Source organism: Puma concolor, chromosome E2 (assembly GCF_028749965.1).
Source record: "Puma concolor isolate L17-30 chromosome E2, mPumCon1.1.hap2, whole genome shotgun sequence".
Lineage (NCBI taxonomy): Eukaryota > Metazoa > Chordata > Mammalia > Carnivora > Felidae > Puma > Puma concolor.
The window spans coordinates 49071925-49096601 of NC_141681.1; the positions used below are offsets into that span (position 1 = coordinate 49071925).

Genomic DNA, 24677 nt, shown 5'->3' on the forward strand with positions numbered 1-24677 from the left:
TAAGTAGAACAAGGGAGTACTGGGGCACCTGGGTGGCTCAGTCAGTTAAGCCTCTGACTCTTCATTTGGGTTCAGGTCACGATCTCCCAGTTCGTGGGTTTGAGTCCTGCCTCTGGCTCTGCACTGACAGCACACAGCCTGTTTGAGATTCTCTCTCTCCCTCTCTCTCTGCCCCTCCCCTGCTTGCTCTCTAGCTCTCTCTCTAAATAAATAAAAATAATCTTAAGAAACAAAAGAACAAGGGAGTACTCATTAAGTTTGACACAGGGAAAAATATTTCCTCACAAGGCAGTAAGCCCAGCACAAGCTGGGAGCGCTCCTTACCTCTTGATTAGGAATTGTTCCAGGCCCAAGGCGTGTTGTTATGCAACTGAGCGGGTGTGGAAAGACTACCCACAAGAGACTGACTGCCGTTTCACAACAATTCTGCTACTGGAAGCAGAAAGTTGGCATTCTAACGGTCAACATCTTGGCAGTGCAGTGACTGCCTTTGACATCCAACATGGCGGCCTCTAGTCCTCTTCTCTGACAGTTAATTCTCCATCTTGACCTCCAGGTCCAACCTGAAGGGGTTTTAGAGGAACATTTCCCTTCCAAGGTTGTACTGTTTTAACTTCCGGGAGAAATTTCAATTTCTTGGGAGTTCCATGGAGGTTGCCTGTAACACCAGGAATCTTGACAAGTCCTGGTTCTTGAATCTGAACTTAGGCTCAGTCAGGTGCCCTTGTGTTAATTAGAAAACAGCTCCCTCCAGATGGATAAATTAGAAGGAAAGAAAAAAAAAAGTATCTCATCTGGCAGATCCATTCCTCAGAATGCTCCGCTAGATGAGTACCATTTTTTGAAAAATAAAAAAGTGTCTTGGGGCGTCTGGGTGGCTCAGTTGGTTAAGCATCCGCCTTCAGCTCAGGTCATGATCTCACGGTTCATGATTTCGAGCCCCGTGTCGGGCTCTGTGCTGACAGCTCAGAGCCTGGGCCTGCTTTAGAATCTGTGTCTCCCTTTCTCTCTGCCCCTCCTCCACTCACATTGTTTCTCTCTCTCCCTCTCTCAAAAACAAATAAACAGTTTAAAATTAAAAAAAAAAAATGTCTTCCTGTGGTTGGATGCAGCTCTGCACCAAGATGTGTGACTTGGCAAGTGAAGTGTGAGCAGCTTGCAGTGACCTTTCCCTCCCTGCACAGTGGACAACCTGCATAACTGCACAGCTATTGATTATTTAAGCCCCACCTTGGAGAGTCTGCCTCTACAGCAATGGTCATTGGAGCTCTGGGTCCCTGAGGGGAGTCAACAGAGCTGGACTTGCTGACAAATGTTGCAAAAGTCATCAATGGCTGGTGGGATCAAGGGTACCCATCAGAGAATCTCCAAGCAGAAGGCGTGGAGAATGTCTGTATTAACTAACGTCAAGGCCCAAGTTGCTGAAACCAACAGAGCCCAAGATACAGTGACTTAAATAAAACAGAAGTTTCTTTCTCTCCTTTGTGATCCCTTTGAAGTTGGGTTGTCCAAGATGGCAAGTGGTTCCCCTCCATGTGGTCAATCTGGGGTCCGAGCCCCTTTAATCTTTTTTTTTTTTAATTTTTTAAAATGTTTATTTATTTTTGAGGTGGTGGGGAGGGGCAGAGAGAGAGGGAGGGAGGCAGAGAATCTGAAGCAGGCCCCGTGCTGTCAGCACAGAGCCAGAGACGGGGCTCAAATTCATGAACTGTGAGATCATGACCGGATCCAAAGTTGGGTGCTTAACTGACTGAGCCACCCAGGCACCCCTGTTTTTATTTATTTTTGAAAGAAGACAGCTACTGCTAGTAGGGGAGGGGCAGAAGAACGGGGGTACAGAGGATTACAAGTGAGCTCTACACTGACAGCAGAGAGCCAGATGTGGGGCTCGAACTTACAAACCATGAGATCATGACCTGAGCTGAAGTCAGATGCTTAATGGACTGAGTCACCCAGGTGCCCCAAGATAATTCACTTTATAAAGGAGGGAACTGAAGGGCAGACTAGTAAGTTCAGGTAGATTACAGGTGATGGGGTGGGAATTCTAACTCTGATTCAGAATCTCAAATCTTAAGCACTTCTCAACACTGGATTTCTAAAAGTTCCAGTCTTCTGGGAAATGTCGCCATCTCATGGTTGGAGGACTGACCTGCAACAGGAATGGATACTGCGGGGCCTAGGAGAGAAAGTTCCCACCACCATTTGTTTGTAGCCTCTCCCCATAGGGGAAAGGAGGAACACTGTGCCCAGAGACGGATCCAGCCCCAGAAACAGATGTTCAGAAAAGTATACTCCAATACATCATCAGGCACTTTACATCCTAACAACTCAGAACTTGATAATATGATTACCCCCATTTTATAAACTAATAAAGACTCAGAGATAGTAAATGTTCAAGATCTCAGCTAGGAAGCAGCAAAGCAGAATTCAAACTCAGGACTAATTTTTTTTTTTAATGTTTATTTATTATTGAGACAGAGAGAGACAGAGCATGAGCATGGGAGAGGCAGAGACAGAGGGAGACACAGAATCTGAAGCAAGCTCCAGGATCTGAGCTGTTAGCACAGAGCCCAACACGGGGCTCAAACTCACCAACCGTGGGATCATGATCTGAGCCGAAGTTGGACTCTGAAGTTGAACTGAGCCACCCAGGCGCCCCAGGGCTAATTATTTTTAATGAAACTGTGTAACCTGTGTGGTGTGTGTGTGTGTGTGTGTGTGTGTGTGTGTGTGTGTGTTTAAGTAGTCCTCACTCCCAACATGGGGCTTGAACTCACGACTCCCATAAGAGTCTACTGTAGGGGCCAGCCAAGCATCCCTCAAACACAGGGCTAATAATCATGGGCTCCCAAGCCCCGCTCCCTATGCAGCTGGGAGACAGCGCCACCCGCTGGTAACAAATAAAAACTAATAGTTAACAACATTTGCCATGCTCCAGGCAGTGCTTAATTTAGATTTAATTTAAAGTAACTTGTTTCATCCCTCTTCCTAACCCCAATTATTAATTACCTTTAAAGGCAGGTGGGTGATAATTAATAATCTCCACCCCTCCCCACGTTTATTTTACTTTTCTTTCTTTGAAAAAAAATTGTACTATGGGAGATTTCAAGCATATACAAAGATAGATACATAAAATATCCATCATCTGGTTTCAGCAATAATCAACTCATGGCTAATCTTGTTTCATCTATGCTCTCGACCATCTCCTCCTTCCACACCCCCCAAAAATCAGGATTCTTTTAAAGCAAAACCCAAACACTGTTGTCGATATTTTCACTTACGTATAGCTAGAAATATCCCCATTTTTACTGTTGGGCAAACTGAGGCATCAAGAGGTTACATAACCTCACCAAGGTCACTTTGCTGATGGGGTGCAGAGGCTGGACCAAACCTCTGAGGTCTGGCTCCAGAGCCTGTGCCTTTAACTATGGTGATGTCTCTGGAGTGTGGAATCACTCCGACCACGAAAATACTCTGCCATTTCTTTTCAAAATTGTCAAACTGCTTCTCAAATTGACAAAACTGGAATACAAACGGGAGAGATGAAAGTATTGTACCAATGTTAACTTCACTCAAGTTGATCACTATGGCAGCTGTATCAGAGAACATATCTGTTCCTAGGAAATACACACTGAAGGATCTAGAGGTAAAGGGCCATGTTGTGTGTAATTGATCACAAATGATCCAGAAAAAGTATAAGATAGAGAGATGATAGCTTTCCACCAGCTTTCCCCATCCCATCTCACCGCCTGGAAGGACTTGAGAAAGCCCTTGGGGTCCATTTGCAAAAAGTTCCCCTGGAAGGGCAGAGGCCACAGTCCCGGAGGGAGTTGACTGCAAGAAGCCAGATGACCCCAGAGCAGCAAGGGGCTGTGACTGCCATGGTCCCACCTATGTCTTCCTTCCATCCTGCTATCCCTCTTAAAAGGTAGGCTGCTCTGTTGTGTGTCACCTTCTCTTTTCTGTGATCGTCGGGGCGGATGTGCCAAAAATCTACTTTAGCACAGCTCTTGGTAACTCCCCAGTGGCATCAGGGAACCCAAAGATGGCAGGTGCTGCAGAGGCCAGGAAGTTTAGCCTCTCTATTGGATCCTCAAACTGGCTTCCCATTGGCCCCTGGCTGGCCGGACGTATCTTAGCAGGCAATGCCCTTGAACCTGGGGTACCTTCTTGAGGGAAGGGCGGTGGTGCCAGCTGGCAGAGCCTGGTGTAGGATGGTCTGCTGCAAGGGTGGCTCTTGGCTGATTTTCTTAGAGGGTGGCATTGCATCATGAGGGATTGGAAATCGCTAGAAGACTGGACTGAGGCATCCTGAGATCGCTGGAAAGAAGGATTTGCTACAGGCCTCAGAAGAGAATGAGAAATGAAGAAAAAGATAAGGTCTGATGGGGGAAGCCTAGCTCCATGTTGGGCGGGTTTGAGGCTGCCTGATTTAACCATTCATTCATTCATTCATTCATTCATTCCTTAGCAAATATTTGCCTTCTTGGGCCTGGTTTTGAGGTGAAGAAGTTCTCATCTTCTAGAAAGATCCCTAGTGACCTGACAATAAGTGGGTTCACGTAAGATGGCATGGATCACCATCTTCCCAGGGGATGTCAGGATTTGGATGTTTGTTTCAGTCTCAGGGGATTTGAAGGGGACTACCAGGGAATCCAAGGCACCAGGGGAGAAGCTGCAGCTAAGAGGCCCTTGCATAGAGGGACGGAAGTAGGGAAATTCAGTAAGAATGGGGATGGCAGTGTACAAGCAATGGTCTACAATGTGGATGAACCCCAAAATATTATGCCAAGTGAAAGAAGCTGGACACAAAAGAGCACGTATTGTATGATTCCATTTGCATGAAACACATGGAATAGGCAAATACATAAAGACCAAAAGCAGATTGGTGGTTGTCAGGAGCTGAGGGGAAGGGGGAATGGGGAGTGACTGCTAGTGGGTACGGAGTTTTCTTCTTGGGTGATGAAAATGTTTGGAACTAGATAGTGGCGGTGGTTACACAACATTGTGAATGAGCCAATGCCACCAAATCAAGCACTTTAAAACACTTAGTTCTGGAGTGCCTGGGTGGCTCACTTGGTTAAGCGCCTGACTTTCACTCAGGCCATGCATGACCTCGCGGTCTGAGAGTTCCAGCCCCTTTCAGGCTCTGTCTCCCCCTCTCTCTGCTCCTCCCCCACTTGCATTCTCTCTCTCTCTCTCTCCCTCTCTCTCTCTCTCTAAGTAAATTTTTAAAAAGTGAAAACACTTAGTTTTATGTTATATGAATTTCACAGTAATTTTAAAATATATTGGAAGGGGGGTATGACTAGGTGAAGAATTTGAGGTGGAGAGCCAGGGAGAGAGAGTGTGAATCTTGCTCCCCCACCGCGAGCCATATGATAGGACTTCAGACAACTGATGCCATTGTCTAGCCTTTGTTTACTCATGTGTAAAATGGGCATGATCATTGTATCCGCCCCATGGGACTACTGGAAGGAGGATTCCAGGGAGGTCACGTATGCACAGATCATGGAGCGCAAACAGTTGCTAAATGGAGACTGTGGTTGTTCTGAGGAAGGGAGAAGCCCCTGGGGGAAGCCATGGCCTGGGAGGCACAAATGCAAAGAGCATCTGAGTCAAGTCTCCCGTCTTAGCCCCCAGCTTCTATATATACACCACACTGGGAACTCTGTTAACAAAGGAAAGGAAAACACTTCCATGAGTCTATGCAAGAGCTGCAGAGTGATGGTCTGAGATGAGGCTGCAGAAAGGACTCTCCCACATAGGCAGCAACCGAGGAGGGGGGAGACACTGGCTTGTGGTGGGTCTCTCAGCAGCAGGAAGACCCAGGGCCAGTCAAGGAACTGGCTTCTGCAGAGGTGGGAATACTTCCTGATCCTGGGATCCTTTGAGGCCCTTCTCTCAGTCCCCTCTGCGGGACTGAAAGCTGATCTGGTATACTGGGGGCACTCTTCCTATGCCACTCTCCTGGGGTGTGAGGTCGATGTCCTCGGGGGCCACAGGGCTGGCCACAGAGAAGTTCTGGAGGATGGTGGTGAAGAAGAGGAATAATTCCATGCGGGCGATGCCTTCACCAAGACAAATGCGCTTCCCTGTGAACACAGAAGGTCACCAATGTGGGCACAGAGCCGATGCACATCCCTTGCCTGGTCACATCCCAAAGCCCAGACTTCTGTGTCCATCAACAACAGATTTGTATGGGACTGGCCTTCAACCTGCAATCCAGGGTGGTGTTTTAGGGGGGTCCCGAGCCCTCTGAAACCAGGGGCTAACGTTTGGGTGGAGGTGCCTTGCACATTTTTCCAGCAGAGTTTGTAGCTTCTGTGAGATTTCCAGAGGCTTCAGTGGCCACTTGGAGAATAAACACTCACTTCAGGTTAGGTGTGTGTGTGTGTGTGTGTGTGTGTGTGTGTCTGCCTCCACATGTGCAGGTGTGTGCACATTTCTGACAACATTTTTAATGTCCTTCATCTCTAATATGAGGAGGATGGTACTTATTTCAAAGGACTATTATGAACTTAAAGAAATTAACATTTGTAAAAATTCTCAGACTAGGACTTGGCCTGTACTAAGGATACTATAGGTGTAGTTATTGTTTGTGTTTGTTTCTGGGTGTGTGTGGTAAGAAGTGTGTGTGGGGTGGGGGGGGGAGTGTGTGTCTGGTGGGGAGTGTGTGTGCCTGTGGTGGGGAATGTATGTGTGGTGGGCAGTTTGTGTGGGAGGGAGTGTAGGGGGTGTGGGGGGGAGTGTGGGGGTGTGTGTGTGGAGGAAGTGGGGGGAATGTGGAGGGCAGTTGTGTGGGGAACGTGTGGTGTGAGAGCTGGGCAGGGGTGTGGGGAGGGGTGGGGGCAGAGAGTGTGTTGGCCCGGAGTGGGTAGGGGGGAATGGGAGGGGAATATGGGGGGGAGAGTGTGGGGGGAGTACGGGGGGGGCAGTGTGAAGAGGAGTTGTGTGGGGAATGTGGAGGGCAATTGTGTGGGGAGTGTGGGGGTGTGGGGGTGTGGGGAGGGGTTGGGGTGGGGAGTGTGTGGGGGGGAGTGGGTAAGGAGGAAAGGGAGGGGCAGGAGGTGTGTGTGGGTGTGTGTGGGAGGAGTGTGTGGAGGGAATGTAGAGGGGAGTTGTCTGGGGAACATGTGGGGAGAGTATGGAGGGGAGTGTGGAGGGGAGTTGTGTGGGGAGTGTATGAGGGGGGCGAGTGTGAGGAGGATTGGGGGGCAGGGAGCACATGGAGGCAGTGTGTGCGGTTGGGAGCATGAGGGTGTATCTGGCACTGTGTGTGTTTTTCTGTATCCGGGTTGTCATTTTGTCTCAGTCCGAGAGCCATGGCTTCAAAAGTTTGGGGGGGAAACCAAACTACACTTAAAATTGTGAATGGGGCGGGGCACCTGGGTGGCTCAGTTGGTTGAGTGTCTGACTCTTGATTTTGGCTCCCAGGTCTTGATCTCTGCGGGAATAGTACGGAGCCTGCTTTGGATTTTCTCTCTCCCTCTCTCTCGGCCCCTACCCTGCTCAGGAGCCCATGCTCACGTGCTATTAAAATGAATAAATAAATAAAAAGAATTGTGAACGGGTCTGCTTCCTTGGATTCCCAGAGGTGTGAGAGCCTCCAGTAGGTTATGAAGCATGGGCTTGAAGAGAAATAACACAAAGGGAGTAGGAACCCCAGGAAGAGGCACCGAAAGCCTCCTTTACCTCAGTGGCTCTTTCTTTTTTAATGTTTACTTAGTTTTGAGAGAGCGCTCTCAAATACACAGATTGGGAGCAGGGGGGTGGGGCAGAGAGAGAGGGAGACAGAATCTGAAGCAGGCTCTCGGCTCTGAGCACAGAGCCTGACACAGGGCTCGACCTCACCAAGGGTGGATCATGACCTGAGCTAAAGCCCCACATTTAACTGACTGAGCCACCCAGGCACCCCACCTCAATGGCTGTTGATCTGCAAGCTGGCCACCATGGCAAGGCCATTCAGATATTTCCTAGACCAGTCAAGGTGTCAGACATTACGCCTATGTGGACAGCTCTGGGGGAAATGTCTGTATCTTTTTGGCACATCAGAAGTTAGGTAACAGGGACTTAGAGATACTCAGAGCAGGGCTCTAGACTAGTTCTCCTGTGACTGGTTCTGTGACCCAGTTCTTTCCAGAACAGCCTGACTTCTACTGTCTCCCTCCCATCCTCTCTTCCAATCCCAATCCCTGGGACTGTCCACTGGGACACCCTTCACTATCCCGTTGGCTCTAACATCTTTTGGCTTGGTTTGTCGTTCTTTCCACTCATGGCTATCTTGCATCAGTCTTTTGCTCTGATTGACCTCCCATCAGACATTGCTCCTCTGTCTCCTTCCTCTTTTGCCCACTTTCTTCAATCTTAAGCTCCCTGTCTCTGTCCATTTGGATCTGATTCCATCTGAAACTCTCTCCCTCCCCCTCTCTCTCTGTCTCCTATTCCCTCTTGTTTCCCCTTCCTCACTGTATTGTCTCATTGTGCACTCAGTCTCTGTCACTTGTCCCCTGTCATTATCTCTCTCTGTGTCTTTGTCCTTCTCTCCATTTTTCTCACTCATTCTTTCTTTGTCTCTCTCTCTCCTTCCCTCTCTACATCTCTGCCTCTCTCTCTAACCTTAGAACAGGACTAGTGAATGGGATCATGGGTCCCACCCCACCATCCCACAAGTCGCCCAACTCTCACTTAAGATGAAATGAGGGAAGCCGTAGCACTGGGCAGAGCCAGGGGATCTGGGTCACTGGGGTCACTGATGGAACTCAAGACTAGGGCCTTGGTTCGGGGGTCCTCCTTTCTCCCAAAGGATGAGGATTCTGCGCATTGGGGTTTTCTCAAGACGGGGCCACATAGCGGAGAACGGGGAAAGAGACAGGTCAGAGCATGTCAAGACCCACTCCTGGCTCCCAGTACCAGCAAGATAAACCCAAACTCCCCCCAGCTTCCAAGGCCCTCCAGCTGAGATCTTCACCCTTCTCCCCTTTTAGAATCCACACTCCAGACTCCCTGGGTTTGTCTCCTTTCTCAAATACTCCATGCTGTCTCCACCTTCAGGCTTTGACTTGCTGTTCCCTCTGCCTGGAACACTCTTCCTAGTGGCTGATTGATAGTCACCCCTGAGGTCTTAGCTTAGAAGCCAGTGCTTCGAGGAAAGCTTTTCCTCACCGAACCACCAAGAGTAGTCAGTATTTCCTCTTTGTGTTCCCAAAGTCCCTCTCAGAGCATTTATCACAGTTATGATTAATGATAATAATCATCATCCCATCCATGAGCACCGACTTGTGCCAAGCAGTTCTAAGCACATTGCAAGCATTAATTAAGTTTAATTAGGTACTATTTTGTGGTCAAATGATAAATGCCCATCTCCCCTGCTGGGCTGTAAATTTCCCCGGGCAGGGAATGTGTCTCTATGTGACTTGCCCAGTGCATCATCTTCAGCCCCCAATAAAGCACTACGCTCAGAGTAGTGCTCATCAGCTATTTTATACCAACGTGTATCTCTATACCAAGGCGTAGAGAGGTTAAAATACTTTCCCAAGGTCCAGCTTACCAAGATGTGGCTTTGGGATGTGGTCTTCTTAAGCCCTGTCTAGGGCTGCAGGGAAGATGAAGTGGGTTAAAGGTAAAGCAACTGGCATATAGTAGCTGCTCAATGAACCAAGATCTCTCCTGGACTGTCTCAAAGAGAGAGTGGCCTTTCACTCTGGTGTCTGGGAAAGAGAGTGGAGGCCTGGCTTACCCATGGAGAAGGGGATAAAAGCTTCAGTCTTCTTCAGTGCCCCATTGGCATCCAGAAAGTGGTCAGGGTTGAAGGCATCTGGTTTTTCAAAGTAATGTGGGTCATTGAGAGCAGAGTGCAGGAGGGGATATACTTCAGTGCCCTGAGGGAGAGTCACAAGGTCAACAGATACTGCCATTCCTTTCCTCAGCCCACCCTCAAAAACAAAACAAAACCAAACAAACAGACAAACAAAAAACCAAGAGGGCCCTAGTGATAAAACCAAAAACAGGTCAAGTGCAGAGATTAAGAGAACCCAGGATGCCCACACGGGCAAAATGTGGGAGCCCAGCTGGCCTCACCTTGGGCATGAAGTACCCTCTGAAGTGAGTGTCTTTGGTGACCATGTGCGGCGCGCCAATAGGGAAGAGGTCACTGAATCTCTGAATCTCATATATGACTGCATCAGTGTATGGCATTTTGGCTCGGTCATCAAGGGATGGAAGGCGGTGTGGGCCAATCACCTGGTCAATCTCCTTGTGGACTCTCTCTGAACAGAAGAGTGGGACCAGGGAACCTCATTTTGTTTTATTTTTTCCAATATATGAAATTTATTGTCAAATTGGTTTCCATACAACACCCAGTGCTCATCCCAAAAGGTGCCCTCCTCAATACCCATCACCCACCCTCCCTGCCCTCCCACCCCCCATCAACCCTCAGTTTGAGGGAACCTCATTTTATTTTATTTATTTTTTTTTTTATTTTTTTTTCAACGTTTATTTATTTTTGGGACAGAGAGAGACAGAGCATGAACGGGGGAGGGGCAGAGAGAGAGAGGGAGACACAGAATCGGAAACAGGCTCCAGGCTCTGAGCCATCAGCCCACAGCCCGACGCGGGGCTCGAACTCACGGACCGCGAGATCGTGACCTGGCTGAAGTCGGACGCTTAACCGACTGCGCCACCCAGGCGCCCCTGAGGGAACCTCATTTTAAAGAGACATTTCAGCAGGGACACTGCTTTGTGTGGGCTAATGAGCCAGGAAAAACCTGTAATAAAGGGTTAGGTCATCGACACCCCTCAGAGCAACAAGCCTGGAAGAGGGGGAGGCGGGGGTGGGGGGCGGTGGGAAGCAAGAATTCTCACCCTTTCAAATCTATTGAATCTTATGAATTATCATCTTCCCACAGGCACAGGTAAACACACACACACACACACACACACACACGTGCGTGTGTGCGTGCGCACATGCACACACCACAAGTTTGCACAGAATTTCACATAAGAACTCAAGGCTATAAACCTGTCAAAATTCTCCCTCTAAAAAGACTGGAGAGGAGCCTGGGTGGCTCAGTCAATTAAGCGGTTAAATGTCTGACCTCGGCTCAGGTCCTGATCTCAAGGTTCATGACTTTGAGCCCCACATCGGTCATTACAGAACCTGCTTTGGATTTTCTGTCCCCTCGGTCTCAGCTCCTCCCCCATTCACCCTCTCCCCTCTCTCCCTCTCTCAAAAATAAATAAACATTGAAATTTTTTTAAAAACAAAAAGAGTAGAAAATGACCTAATATTTATTGTGTGTGTATTATAGATGAGACACTGTGCTAGGTGTCAGGAATATAACCATGAAATAGATCAATACATTAACCCACAAACACCTGGATAAATGGATACATAAGCCAGTCGACTTATGAATGGAAAGAGTGATGAATGGAAGAACATTAGTGAATGGATGTATGTATTTGTTTATCAATCAATATATGAATTATTGGGTCATTAATTAATGGCCCATAGACAAATAAGTGAACCTGATTAACCAGTAAATCAATTGCATAAATGAATGGATGGCTAGATCTATAGAGCAATAAATAAATAAATAAATTAGTGAAATAACAGGTATCAAAAAGTGATGAAATAGGTATAAAAATAGATAAAATAAAATAGGTATAAAAAAGGAACAAATAGATGTAGGGATTGAATGACAGATAAATAATCAGTGATGAATTAATTGAACTAAATGCATAATAAATGGATGAAGGGTGGATTGAAAGACCGATGGAAGAATTAAGGAATGAAATCTAGTTCATAGGGCAGATGGATGCATGCATGGACAAACGTGCCAATGAATCAATGACAAGTACTTCATTCATTAATCCCTGTTTCAAAAGATCAACAATTGAATCAATTAATCCAAATAAATAATGGAAGCCTAGGTCCTTGAATCAATCATAGGTGAAAGAATCTGAGTATACAGGTAATCAATACAGGTACCAAATAAAAGGATAGACAAATGGATGGATGGGTGGGCAGAGAGAGGAGTCTGCCTTTACATGATGGGAGAACACACCGACGGATTGTTCATCCATCCACCGGCGGGGCTGCCTTAGTCAGGGGCTCATTCAAAACCTGCAGCGCTCCTGGTATATATAGGAGGTGAACACTTCCTCCCTCATTCAGGAAGGATCCCAGCTGCACTTTTGCAGCTCCCAAAGGGGTGAGAAGCCCCCGCCCCCTGCCTCGATCGGTTGTCCCCGCCCACCCACCTGTGACGTGAGGGTACTTGAGCATGAGCTGGAAACCATAGCGGAGCGTGCTGCTGGTGATCTCCGTGCCGGCGAAGAAGAGGGAGAGCACCGTGCAGATGAGGTTCCGATGGTGGAATTCGCTGTTGGGGTCGGACTTCTCCTGAATCCGAGCGGTAGGGGGCGTGTCAGGGGAGCGGGGGCTTTGCTGCACGCTCTTGCCTGGGGGCGCCCTCCCCTGCTGCTGGGTCTCACACCACCTGGCTCTCTCTCCCTCTCTCCTCCCAACTTTCCCCTTTTTTCCTCCTCCCCTCAGTTGGTTCCTGAGTCTCTCCTCCCTTTCCCAACCTCCCTCCCCTCTTCCCCACTCCCTTCCCCCTTTCCCCACCCTTCTTCTCTTCGCTGCCATCTTTTCCTTCCTCCCTGCCCCCTCCTGTTCCCTTCCCCCAACCCCCACTTTGTCCATGCGGATCAGGTAGGCATCGATGAAGTCCCGAGGGGTGCTGGGGTCCAGGGTTTCATGGTGCTTCTCCACAGCGTCCTCTATGAAGGCTATGATTTCCTGAGTGTTTTTGTAGATTTGCCTGTGTGTACCTGGAAAGTACTTCAAGAAGTTGTAGAAAAGCTCGAACACCTGCAGCAGAGAAGGGGCTGTGAGGTCCTCCTGGGGTGGAGCCAGTGAGTCACAGGGAGGGGAGCCCTCCTGGGGCCTGGGTAGGGCAGAATCTCATCTTGCTCTGCCTCTGTGTTTCTGTCTCTGCCTCTCACTCACTGATTCTAAGTCTCCTTTGATCTGTTAATTCTCCCAGTTTTCTCCTTCTGTCTCTTCCCCCCTCATCCTCCCGTCCTGTTTTGGTTGCTGCCACACCTCTCTCCTTGGCGCCTCTCCTTACCCATGTGTGTCTCTTCTCACTTGTCTCTCTGCAGCTACTTTTTTCTTTTAAATCATCTCTACACCCAGTGTGGAGCTCGAACTCACGACCCTGAGATCAGGAGTCGCCTGGTCTACTGACTGAGTCAGCCAGGTGGTTGGCTCTCTGTGCTTCTATTGCCTACTTCGCCCAGTGGATCTGTTTGGCTCGGACCTCTCTGACTCTTTCCACCCCTCACATCTCCTTGGCTGCACCAAACATTGATAACGTGATGCATACACAAGATGAGCCTACTGCCTGCTTAGGACTATTTATTTTGGAACATATTTCTACCATATTGTCTGAGAATTAATGTAATACCTAACTGTGCAAATAATTGCAAAAAAAAAAAAGGTGGAAACAGAGAGTGCAACGTAAAATTCTTTCTTAATTTTTAGAGATAACCATTGATATCTCTGTGGTGAATTTCACGCTAGACTTTTTTCTCTCTGTGGTTCTCTGTGGGAGGAGAAAAGATAAATCACCTGCTGCACCTGTTGCAAATATTCACTCTGGGCCCCATCCTAGCTTTTTGGATCAGACTGTCTAGCAGGAGGTCATGGGAGTTTGTGACTAACCATTTGGAACAGTCCTACACACAAATCTGACATACACTCCTGGGTACGAACCATAATGAGGCATACTGTTCTGCAGTTTAATTTTTTAAACTTAATGTATAATCGTGGTATTTCAAGATTCATTGAGAAAGAGAAACCACACTATTTTGTTTTAAAAGAGGAGCATATTACTTTATAATCTGGGAGATATTTTTAAAAAGACCAAAAGTGGGCGGGGAAATGGGGAAAATGAAGAAATGTGGTCCCTTATTTGCACGTATCCTTGAATTTCTTCAATTGAGGAGATTTGCCAAAGACAGAGGTGAAGATTTGCAGGAATCAGGAACAGAAGAATAGAGAGCCTGACAGTCTGAGTCCTATTCTCTCCCTCTGTCTCCGCCACTCTGCCTCTCAGAATCTCTGATCTCTGCTCTTCGTCGTCACTTTCGCCCTGTCCTTCTCTCTCCTCTTCCAAACCCTCATGTCTTTGTCTCTCTTGCTGACTCTCTGACTTTCCATCTCTGCCTCCTCATCCTAGGCTCCCCATCCCTGTCTCCCGTCCCTCCCGCCCTCTACTGCTCAGTGTCCCTGTCCCTCCCTGCTGTCTGTGCCCCCCTTCCAGCCCAAAGCTGCATTTCTGGGACACCAAAGCAGATCACCCATTTCCCTGTGCCCTAGATATCCATCTCACACAACAGCCTCCCACACCAGCTCCCTGACCTGGCTGGAGAAGGAGCTGAGGAGCGTGAAGATCTGGTAGAACAAGTCCAGCAACCGCAGGAACTTGGGATCTTTGTAGCTAAAGCGTGTTCCAAAGACAATGGAGCAGATGATGTTGGCAGTCATGGAGTGGAAAAGGAAGGTGGGGTTCTGGAAGGCTCCTAGGAGGAGGAGGCACAGGTCATTGGGACACGGACTCAAACAAAGGCCTTGGGAGCACTTGACCACTGCCCCATCTCCATGTGACTGCCCTCCCTCGCTCAGTGATGACAAAGAAGCAGGAACAGGAACCGCTAACCTTCACCAGCCCAGATGATGGGCCAGCCAGGTCCTGTTCTCAGCACTTCATGTATTATTTTACTAAATTCCCACCACAACCCTGGGGGGAAAGTGCCGTTCTGTTATTGTCTGCAGGGTCGTCGGGCTATGGAGGCTGTGTGGTGGGTCCCTCTCAGGCCTCAGCTCTGACCCTGGGGGCAGGTAGTTAAGTCCCAGGGGCAGATGGGTGCAGGGCAGGTGTTCAGTCAATCACATGTGCAAGTTTAAAAGCTCTGCTCTCCCTGTCCCTTGTCTGTCATCCCCTCCCTTCATCTCTTCTCTCCACCTCCAGGGCTCTTTGGTCTCCAGGGAATCGTTCTGCACTTGACGGTGGATGTCTGTATACATCCTGACCTCCCTGGATGGGAGGGGAGCAGGGACTGTGCACCCACCCGGAAGTGTCATGGCATCAGCCTCTCTCTGCGGGTCTCACCTGTCCGTCTTCTCTTGCTCCCCTGCACACCCTTTCCTGAGCTTGTCTGTCAGTCTCATTTTCTCTACCTTGGTTTCTCTCTGCCTTGGTTTCTTTTTGCTTCTCCCGGTCTCTTCCAGTCTCTCTTTGTCTTCATCTCTCCATCTGTGTCTCTTTTCCCTTCCCTATCTCTCTCCATCTGAGTCGCTCTTTTTCCATCTGAGTCTGTCTTCATGGTCTGCTGCCCCTAGTCCTCTATTGCTCCCTATGTCTCTGCCTCTGCCTCTCCCTCCCAGCCTGTACATTTACCTCTCGAAATCTCTTACGGAAGGACCCTGTCATCTTTATGTCTCATAAACACCCTTATATGGAGAATCCAAAAGTAAGTAGAAGTGCTTTTCTCTTTTTTTTTTAAGTCTATTTATTTTGAGAGAGAAAGAGAGAGAATGAGTGGGGGAGAGGCAAAGAGAGAGGGGGAAAGAGAGAGAATCTGTGCTGTCAGTGCAGAGGTGGACGCAGGGCTCGAACTCACAAACCGTAAGATCATGACCTGAGCCGAAAGCAAGAGTCAGATGCTTCACCGGCTGAGCCACCCAGGCCCCCCTCAGAAGTGCTTCTTTGATAGCCCATCCCAGCTGCCTGAGGGCAGGATGCCCCAGCTGCCTGAGGGCAGGACGCCCCAGCTGCCCTCCTTGCTCACTGACAGCTTGTCAATAGTTCACCAAGAAGAATGAAAACCCACTTTGGCATTTTCAAAGTGTCTATCCTTTTCCCCTTTCTCTCTTTGCCTGCTTTTATGTAAGTCTTATTTTTGCCCTTGCAGATACAAGTCATCCATGGGTTGGTTTCCCTGAACCCAAGTAAATAGCGTGCTAATACATAACCAAGTTTATGTCCTTGAGTTACTCTCGACACTATACACCCCATATCTCTTCTGGCTCCCTGTGTTCCATTCCTACCCATCTCTGTCTGTCCCTCTGTTGGATGGTCTCTCAGGGTCGTTCTCTATCTCTGCCTCTCTTTCTCTGCCCACGGATACACCTCAGTCTTTCTGTTGCCACGCACCCTGCATACCCATTCTCCGGGGACTCACCCTGGGTTTTCCGCAGTTCCTCTACCACACACTGACACTCCTCCTGAATCCGCTCCTCTATACTCCGCTTCCCCATCCCGAAGTTCTTCATGGTGGCCAGAGAGAATCGCCGAAGGAGCTTCCAGCGTTCCCCGTTGGCAAAGATCACACCTGCGGGTGTAGGGAAGGCATGGATTGCCAAGAGGGTTGGAAGAGGACTTCGGGCTCCTCTGAGCCTCTTATCCCCCCTTCCCAGACTCACCCTCCCCAATTTCCATCTTCCATCATTCCCCTCCAGGTGCCTTTGAGGTCCTTACCATAGCCTTGGAAGATTCGTTCTACAGTAGAGACTCTCCCCCGGCCAGAGAAGGCCTCAGCTTGGTCCACCAGGGCCTCCCGTATGGCCTCTATCCCACACAGCATGACCACAGGCCTTGGACCCAGGTACACCGTGAAGACATCCCCGTATTTCTCTCGGAGCTGTGAAGCATATCCACGCCCAAGGTTACTGTTAGCCAATATGCACCCATGTGGCCATCCCAGTTGTGAAACCATAAAAACACTCATGTATAGATTGGCAATTAGCTACTGAGTACCCTAAGACCCTCCACCCCAGGGTGCCCTCCCCTTCCCAGGACCCAGCCACTAAAGGATTAACCCATGACCCAGCCAGAGTCTGCATGGTTGGTGCCCTAAGCAGTACAGATGGTTAAATATCTCTTACTTCTGCCTATACCCTTGAGTCGAACCAGATCTCCCCAGCATTGAAACTGAAGGGTCATCCTTCCTGTGACCCAACGTCAACCTGCTGTCTTTCTCCTGACAATTTCCCCAGAGAACTACCCTAAACCGCTTGGTAGATATGAAGAGAAAATGATGGCTTCGGGGATGATCGTGACATAACATCAGCACAGGCATTTGAAAAACTGCTCCGTGGTATTTACTGAAGCTAAACACATGCACATTCAATGACTCATTAACTTCACTCCCAGATGCACGCCCAACCAAAATGTGTACGTGGGTTCACCAAAATACCAACCACCTGATTCACTGAAGATTTTTTTAAAACTTTTGTTGATGTATTTTTGAGAGACAGACAGAGTGTGAAGAGGGGAGGAGCAGAGAGAGAAGGAGACACAGAATCCGAAGCAGGCTCCAGGCTCTGAGCAGTGAGCACAGAGTCCGATGCGGGTTTGAACCCACAAACCGCGAGATTATAACCTGAGCCAAAGTCGGAAGCCTAACAGACTGAGCCACCCAGGCGCCCATTGGAGTTTTTCAAATAAAATTCTCAGCAACGCTGATAGAGAATAAATATATGGCGATATAGTCATGCCATGGAATAATTATGCAGCAATGAAAAAGAACCCACGCTACAGCCAAGACTTGAATGAAACTCACAGGCATAGTGTTGAGCCAAATCAACCAGACACAAAAGTGTCCATATGTCTAACTCTATTTCTATGAAGTCAAGATAGTGAGAGGGTGGTGACTAGAAGGGGACTGGAGGGTGGTTTCTGGGGACAGGACGTGTTGTTACTTACCTATATGTCAATTACAAGAGTATGTCGCTTGAGAGAATTCACTGAGCTGAACGTTTACAACTTGTGCACTTTTAGGGGTCATGTTAAGCCTCACTAAAATTTGACTTAAAATCATGAAAAGATTAAGTTTACTGCAAAATCTCTCCCACTGATCTCTGCAGAGCCTCCTTATGGTCTCCCTACTGCCATTCCTCTCCCCTTATGATCAGTTGGCCACCCACCTCACCCCAGTCTGAAGCCAGAGTATTCCCTATGAAAATGTAAATTAATTAATACCCCTAACTGGCTCCAAACCCTCCAATGCCCCCCACTGCGCTGAGGGTAAGATCTGAGGTCTCCACCTTGATCCACATCGCCCTGCATGAGGTGGCTGCGTCACCCCTCTGCTTGTCCTCCCCCTCGCCCCTTCCCTCCTTCAGATCCAGCCTCCATGTTCTCCCCCAAACATGCCAAGCTTGCTCTCGCTTCAGTGTTCCTGCACTGACACCTGCCTCTCTACGGTGCTTTGCTCCTACATCTTGCAGGGTGTCTGCTCACAGACACAGCGAGACTGAGCCTCTCCCCCACTATTCAATCTAAAGTAGCTCCACCACTTTCTAAAATAGCACCTGGCTTTCTTTTAATCATAGCTCTTGTCTACCTAGTATTTCCTTATTTGCTTAACTTGTATGCCTTGTCCAAAGCCACATCATCAATGCCTAGAATATTCCCAGGACACAGGAGGTGCCCTGTAAATGACTGTTGAATGAATGGATCAAAAGAGCTGCCATTTAATGAGCACTTACTATATACACCAGGCTCTATGCAGTATGCCACCCAGTCCTCATTAATGTTATAAGACACACATTCTCACCACCATCTCATTTTAACAGAGGAGGAAACTGAGACTCAATGAGTAAGAGTTGACTCTGGAACACAAAATCCACATCTGTCTGACTCTAGAAAGATCTGGGAGCATACTAGGGAATGGAGGAGGAGCGGGGCCACCTTCTCCGACCCGTCCCATCGTGACACCCCTTAGTCCATTCTCTCCCTTCCTGTCTCCAAAGATGCGATAATAATGGAGGATCATGGACCCCTAAAGAATCCTGGAAGTTCCATGGAAGAACTTGAGGGGGTCTGGAACTCTCAAAATTTTATGTAAAAATCTTTGTGGACATTTGGAGGGGAGAGAGCCCACAGCTTAACCAAATTCTCAAAGGATTTGTGATCCCCAAATCATTAGGTAGCTTTGGCCCAGGAGGACATTGGAGATGAGGACACCTCTGTGCCAGACCCCAGCTTTCCCTCCATGAAGTCCCAGCTGTGTGACTGAGGACAAGTGTCCTCCCCAGGCTGAGCCTCACGGTCCATTCCTGTGAGATAAGGATAGCACCTCTCCTCGCCCGCAGGCGTGTGGTAAGCCAGACCTGATGAGTTCCCACAGCGATACAGATAAATCCTAGCCATGTAATTCTGAGCAAAGAAATCAAGCCTAGGAGTTTATAGAAAAACGTGGTGCCCTTGGGAGGCACTGAAGTAAAAAGTACTCGGGGCCTGTGCATACCCATCCCTCCACTTGTGGGAAAATTCTCTCTTTTTTTTTTTTTCAACGTTTATTTATTTTTGGGACAGAGAGACAGAGCATGAACGGGGGAGGGGCAGAGAGAGAGGGAGACACAGAATCAGAAACAGGCTCCAGGCTCTGAGCCATCAGCCCAGAGCCCGACGCGGGGCTCGAACTCACGGACCGCAAGATCGTGACCTGGCTGAAGTCGGACGCTTAACCGACTGTGCCACCCAGGCGCCCCGAAAATTCTCTCTCTTAAAAGCAAAGGGATGACAAACCCAAGATTCAGGAGTGTGGTGGCCTTGGGGTATATAAGCTGGCAGTTATGTCGGTGACCCAGTTCTTCTGTTGCCAAGAGGGTGCACCGATGTAGATTACATTATTCATAAATCGATAATCACATGTAAAATCATGCATAGAAGCAGTGATATAGAGCCTGGTAAACACTCCAGGGTCAGCCATTTCCGCACATTTGTGACCGTTATTGCTAAGAACCTTGTGCCTCCTCCCGTCTTCCTTCTCCTCCTGGCATCCACCTGGGCCAATCTCTGCTCTCTTTTCTTGCCAGAGGAGAAACTTACAGTTGGTGACTCTGCCCCTTCTCTCTCTTCCAGGGCCGGGCAGGCGCCCAGAGACTCCACAGGCGGTGGCAGAAGAGTATGAAATTCTATACCCACGGCTTGCGCCCAGACGCCTCCGCGTGCCCACCCACCCGCCCACTCCGGGGCCAGTGCCCACACACTTGAACTGAGCAGGGACGCCTCTGACCGTCTGACCACCAGCTACCATGCTTCACCTCCATGCACCTTCCTCGCCACCTTCGTACACCCCACCCGGAGCCTGAAAGGGTGCCTTCACTCCTTCTGGGGAGTGATTTTCAGACACCCACAGAGCCCTCAGAGCCCATGCATCAGCATCTCACCCTCAGGAAGGATTTGAGTAAGCCACTTCTGTCCATCTGCAGAATATTCCCCAAGAAGGCCAGAGGACGGGGGCCTGGCGGGAGGTGGCCATGGGCCTTCGGGTGGCCCCTGGCCAGCAGAAGCAGGAGTCCCGTGAGGACAGCGAGAAGGAGAACGACACTGAGCTCCATAGCCCGGCCCAACTGTCTTTGTCCCAACTTCAGCCTTGATTGATCTGGGCTTTTTATCCTGAGCTGGCTGCCCCACCCAGTTATGTAACTGTATTCACTCCCCGCCTCCCTTCTCATCATGTCCAGGAGTGTGAACTTGAAAGAGTGATGTGCTTTTTCAAGTATGGGACGTCCCATTCTTCCGGCTCACACAAACCTGTACATGTTGGCTGAGACCAGGTGGTAGCGATTCTAAAGTCCACAAGAGTGCATGTGCCTGGTGCACACATTGGGCATATTTGCTTTGCGGCTATCGGTGAGCATGCGCATTCGCCTTGACGTGCTCGCGCTTGCGTACGTTTCCCTACCCTGCTTGTGTCTGTGCGTGTGCTGGAAGGAGTTTATATGCAGAGTGGTGTTTGTATTCACGTGAACGTGCTGGCGTGTTACTGTGTATGCGTCTGCATGAGGTTGCGTATATGTTTTTGCCAGTGTGGGGGCTTACATGTATTTGTGTGGATTCATTTGGGAAAGGCTGTGTGCCTCTGGGTGCACGTCTCCGTGCGTAAGTCTGGGTGTGCCTGCGTTGTTTGTGCGTCTCCCGGTCCCTGTCTGTGTGGGACTTTTAGGTGCCCGGTGTCTACCTCAACCCCCGTATTCCCTCCACCCCCACCCCCACCCCCCAGTGACAGCCACTGATGAGAGTGATGATGACGACAGGAGGAGGGGAGAGGCACAGAACTGGGGAGACTCAGAGAGAGAGAGAGAGAGAGAGGGATAGAGATGGAGGCCCGGCGGGTGCAGTGTTCAGGTCCCTCCCCACCCCCACGCCTACCCCTGGCTCTCTGATTGCTCTGAGCAGTGCCTGGCACTTCTGTCCCTGCCTCTGGCTCTGCCTTTACAGTGCAGGACATTTCTCTGACCCTCTGGAACAGTCTTATGTGACTCTATCTCTTGCCACCTCTCACTATCTTGGTGTCTCTGTTTCTGCCTTTAAACTCTCAGCTCCCGTATTGCAGGGACTGGGTGCATTTTGATTGATGTCCCCTGGGCTCATGTGTGTCTCCATCATCACGCTGGGCCTCTGGGCCTCCGGCAGGCTCAGTCCAGATTTGCCCAGGATGTAAATGAATGTGGCCACATCCACCTGTCGTGCCCTGGGCCTGGCTTTCCACCTCATTCTGTCACTCTCTCCCTCGAAAGAGACCAGGGGGAGACGAGGCGACGTCTATCTTGCAATGTTGGACAAACCCTTTGCAGGCTGCAGGACCCTGGCCTCAGAGGTTGAATCATATCCTTCTGATCCAGGAGAAAAGGACGGATAGTCCCAATATCTTGAATTCACGGGTGGAGCCCTAACTTCGTTGATGTGGGAGAGGTGCCACCATGGACTTTCCTGACCCAGGACCTGGCTGTGCTGTGTATCTGGCACTGAGCCATGGCCCCATTCGAGCCCCGGGTATCGCTGAAGGAGAGCCATAAAGTGCCTTACACAGACTAACTCACTGAATCCTCACCTTTTAAGGTAGGTATGGTTGTCATCCCCACTTTATAAATGGGGAGAGTGAGGCAGAGAGAGGTGGACAGTTTTACCGAGAGACACAACGGCAGGTTAGAGCTGCATCATTCAATATGGTAGCCACTTGCCACATGCAACTATTAAGCACTCGAAACATGGCTAGCAGAAAATGTGCAACTTAATTTTAGTTAGAGTTGATACTCACTTCAGTGATTAGAAAACTTACAAGTACATTTGGAGCAACTTGGGTATGTGAACCTAGTTTTTCAGTTACAAATTTCATGAACTCTAAACACAGATTAAGTATTTCTGAAGAAAAGTCAAGGTCCCATCAAGGCGTTGTGTAAGTGCGAAATACACACCAGATTACAAAAACAGATATGCTGAGAGTCAGAGGCAGGACAGGGAGAAGCCAAGAAATAGACAAGGAATATAGTGTAAGGATCGAGGCAGAGAAAGGGAAGGGACAAAAGAAACAGCAAGAGAACAGAAGAGCAAGAGAGAGGCAGAGATACAGAAACATGGGGACAGAGTCTGCAGGGGGCACAAGTGGGGCTGCCAGCTGTGGAAAAGTTGGGGGTTTTGGTTGTTTGTTTAATGTTGATTTACCTATTTTGACAGAGAAAGAGCAGGAGTAGGGGAGGGGCAGAGAGAGAGAGAGAGAGAGAGAATCCCAAGCAGGCTCCGTGGTGACACAGTGCAGAGCCCGACATGGGGCTCAAACCCACGAACTGTGAGATCATGACCTGAGCCAAGATCAAGAGTCCAGTGCTCACCCGACTGAGCCACCCAGGCACTCCTCTCCCTCCCCCATTTTTAATCCCCTTCCCAGGCAACCACTGATCTGCTGTTTGTCTCTAGAGATTAGCTTGCACTTTGTAAATTTTCTGTTAAGTAGAATCGTACGGTATACACTTTTTTGCCTACCTTCTTTCCACTAGGTATTCATTATTTTGCAGTCTGGGTAAACTGAATAGTGGCCTCTCAAATGTGTCCTTGTCCTAATCCCCATAACCTGTGAGTGTTACCTAAAATGGTAGAAGAGATTTTGGAGATGGGATTAAATGAAGGATTGTCAAATGGGGAGATTATCCTGGACTATATAAATAGGCCAATGTTGCAATCACTTGGCCAATGATAAGGATGCTAAATACATGAAAATGTGTTCAACATCATTCATCATCAGGGAAATGCCAGTCAAAACCACAATGAGACATCACTTCACACCTGTTAGAATGGCTGTTATTAAAAAGACAAGAAACATAGGTGTTGGCGATGATGTGGAGAAAAGGGAACGTTCGTGCACTGTTGGTGGGATTGTAAGCTGGTGCAGCCACTGTGGAAAATAGTAGGTAGGTCCCTCCAAAAATTACAAATAGAAATACCCGGGCACCTGGTTGGCTCAGTGGGTTGAGCATCTAACTCTTGATTTCGGCTCAGGTCATGATCCCAGGGTTATGGGATCGAGCCCTGTGTTGGGCTCCGCTCTGGGCAAGGAGCCTGCTTGGGACTCTCTCTCTCCCTCTGCCTCTCCCCGCCCCCCCCCCCCCCCCCCCGCCTCTGCCTCACATAGATAGATACATAGATACATAGGTACATAGATACATAGGTAGACAGATGATAGATAGATACATACATAGATAGATGAACCATAGGGTCCAACAATTGCAATTCTGGGCATTTATCTAAAGAAAACATTGACTGAAAAAGATATCTGCCTGGGCAAGCATGCGTGCACACACACACACACACACACACACACACATATTGCCGATTGCAGCATCATTTACAAGAGCCAAGACATGGAAGCAATGTGTTCTGCCCTTGCAGGGTTCAGTGTGCAATAAATGTCACTCAGGTAAAGTGTTTGGTAGTGCTGTTCTCTGCTACTATATCCTTGCTGAATTTCCACCCCCTTTGTTCTATCAGTTATTAAAAGAGGGGTAATCCCATCTCTGAGTATAACTGAGATTTGCCTGTGTCCCCTTGCAGTTCTATTTGTTTTTGCTGAATGCATTTTAAAGCTCAGTTTTCAAGCGTATACACCTTTGGGACTGTCATGACTTCTTGATGAATTGACTTTTATCATAATGAAATAGCTTTCTCTATCCCTGGTAAGATTCTTTTCTCAGAAATCTGATTCTTCTGATATTAATATTAGTCCTTTTGAGATTTCTTCTGATTAGCATTGCTACGGTGCCTTCCCCCCACCCCCATCCTTCCCTTTTAATTTACTTGTGTCTTTGCATCTCAAGTATGTTTCTTGTGGGCAGCATATTGTTAAGTCTTGCTTTTGTTTCCCTCCATTCCCAGACCTTTTCATTTGGGTGTTCCAACCGTCTGCACTGAATATGATCAGAGATGTTTCTCGGTGTTCAGTCTGGTATCTGTGTGTTCTTCATTCTCTTTCTTCTTTTTCAGACTTCTTTGGGATCACATAGTTTCCATAATTCCATTTTGTCTGCTAGCTTACTTTTGTGGTTGACAGCATACATCTTGAACTTGATGTTTTTTGGGTTTGTTTTTGTGTGTGTGTGTGTGTGTGTGTGTGTGTTTTGTTTTGTTTTTTTTTTTTTTAACAAATCCCCTTTAATCTCCGTCACTGGCTTACTGGCTTCAACTGTTTGATTTATCTTTGTGGTTGCTTTAGTGTTCACAGAATACATCCTTACCTTGTCGTAGTCTCTCTTCAGGTAGTATTATGTCACGTCACATATCTCATAAGAACCTGTCCATAAAATATTCTGGAGCTCTGGGCTACTG

The 24677-nt window shown here is 48.5% G+C and overlaps 1 protein-coding gene across 1 annotated transcript; it reads right to left on the reverse strand.

Moving 5' to 3' along the window:
- Positions 1-4816: 4816 nt before the first annotated feature.
- Positions 4817-20431, reverse strand: LOC147573618 (cytochrome P450 2B11-like). Its single transcript, XM_086689840.1, has 9 exons — positions 20246-20431; positions 16548-16710; positions 16252-16401; positions 14429-14589; positions 12698-12874; positions 12262-12403; positions 10081-10268; positions 9740-9881; positions 4817-6095 (listed from the first exon to the last, which is right to left on the reverse strand). Exons 1-9 carry the CDS (start codon positions 20414-20416, stop codon positions 5905-5907), a joined length of 1485 nt encoding a protein of 494 aa, XP_086545966.1. The 5' UTR covers positions 20417-20431; the 3' UTR covers positions 4817-5904.
- Between the last annotated feature and the right edge of the window lie 4246 nt (positions 20432-24677).

What these genes read in the sequence shown, in the direction of transcription:
- LOC147573618 (XM_086689840.1), bottom strand. Translation starts at nt 20,416, where the DNA reads ATGGAGCTCAGTGTCGTTCTCCTTCTCGCTGTCCTCACGGGACTCCTG. An exon ending in ACGAATCTTCCAAGGCTATG is followed by an intron (nt 16,402 to 16,547) that starts GTAAGGACCTCA and finishes CTACACCCGCAG; the next exon opens with GTGTGATCTTTGCCAACGGG. An exon ending in CAAGTACCCTCACGTCACAG is followed by an intron (nt 10,269 to 12,261) that starts GTGGGTGGGCGG and finishes TCTTCTGTTCAG; the next exon opens with AGAGAGTCCACAAGGAGATT.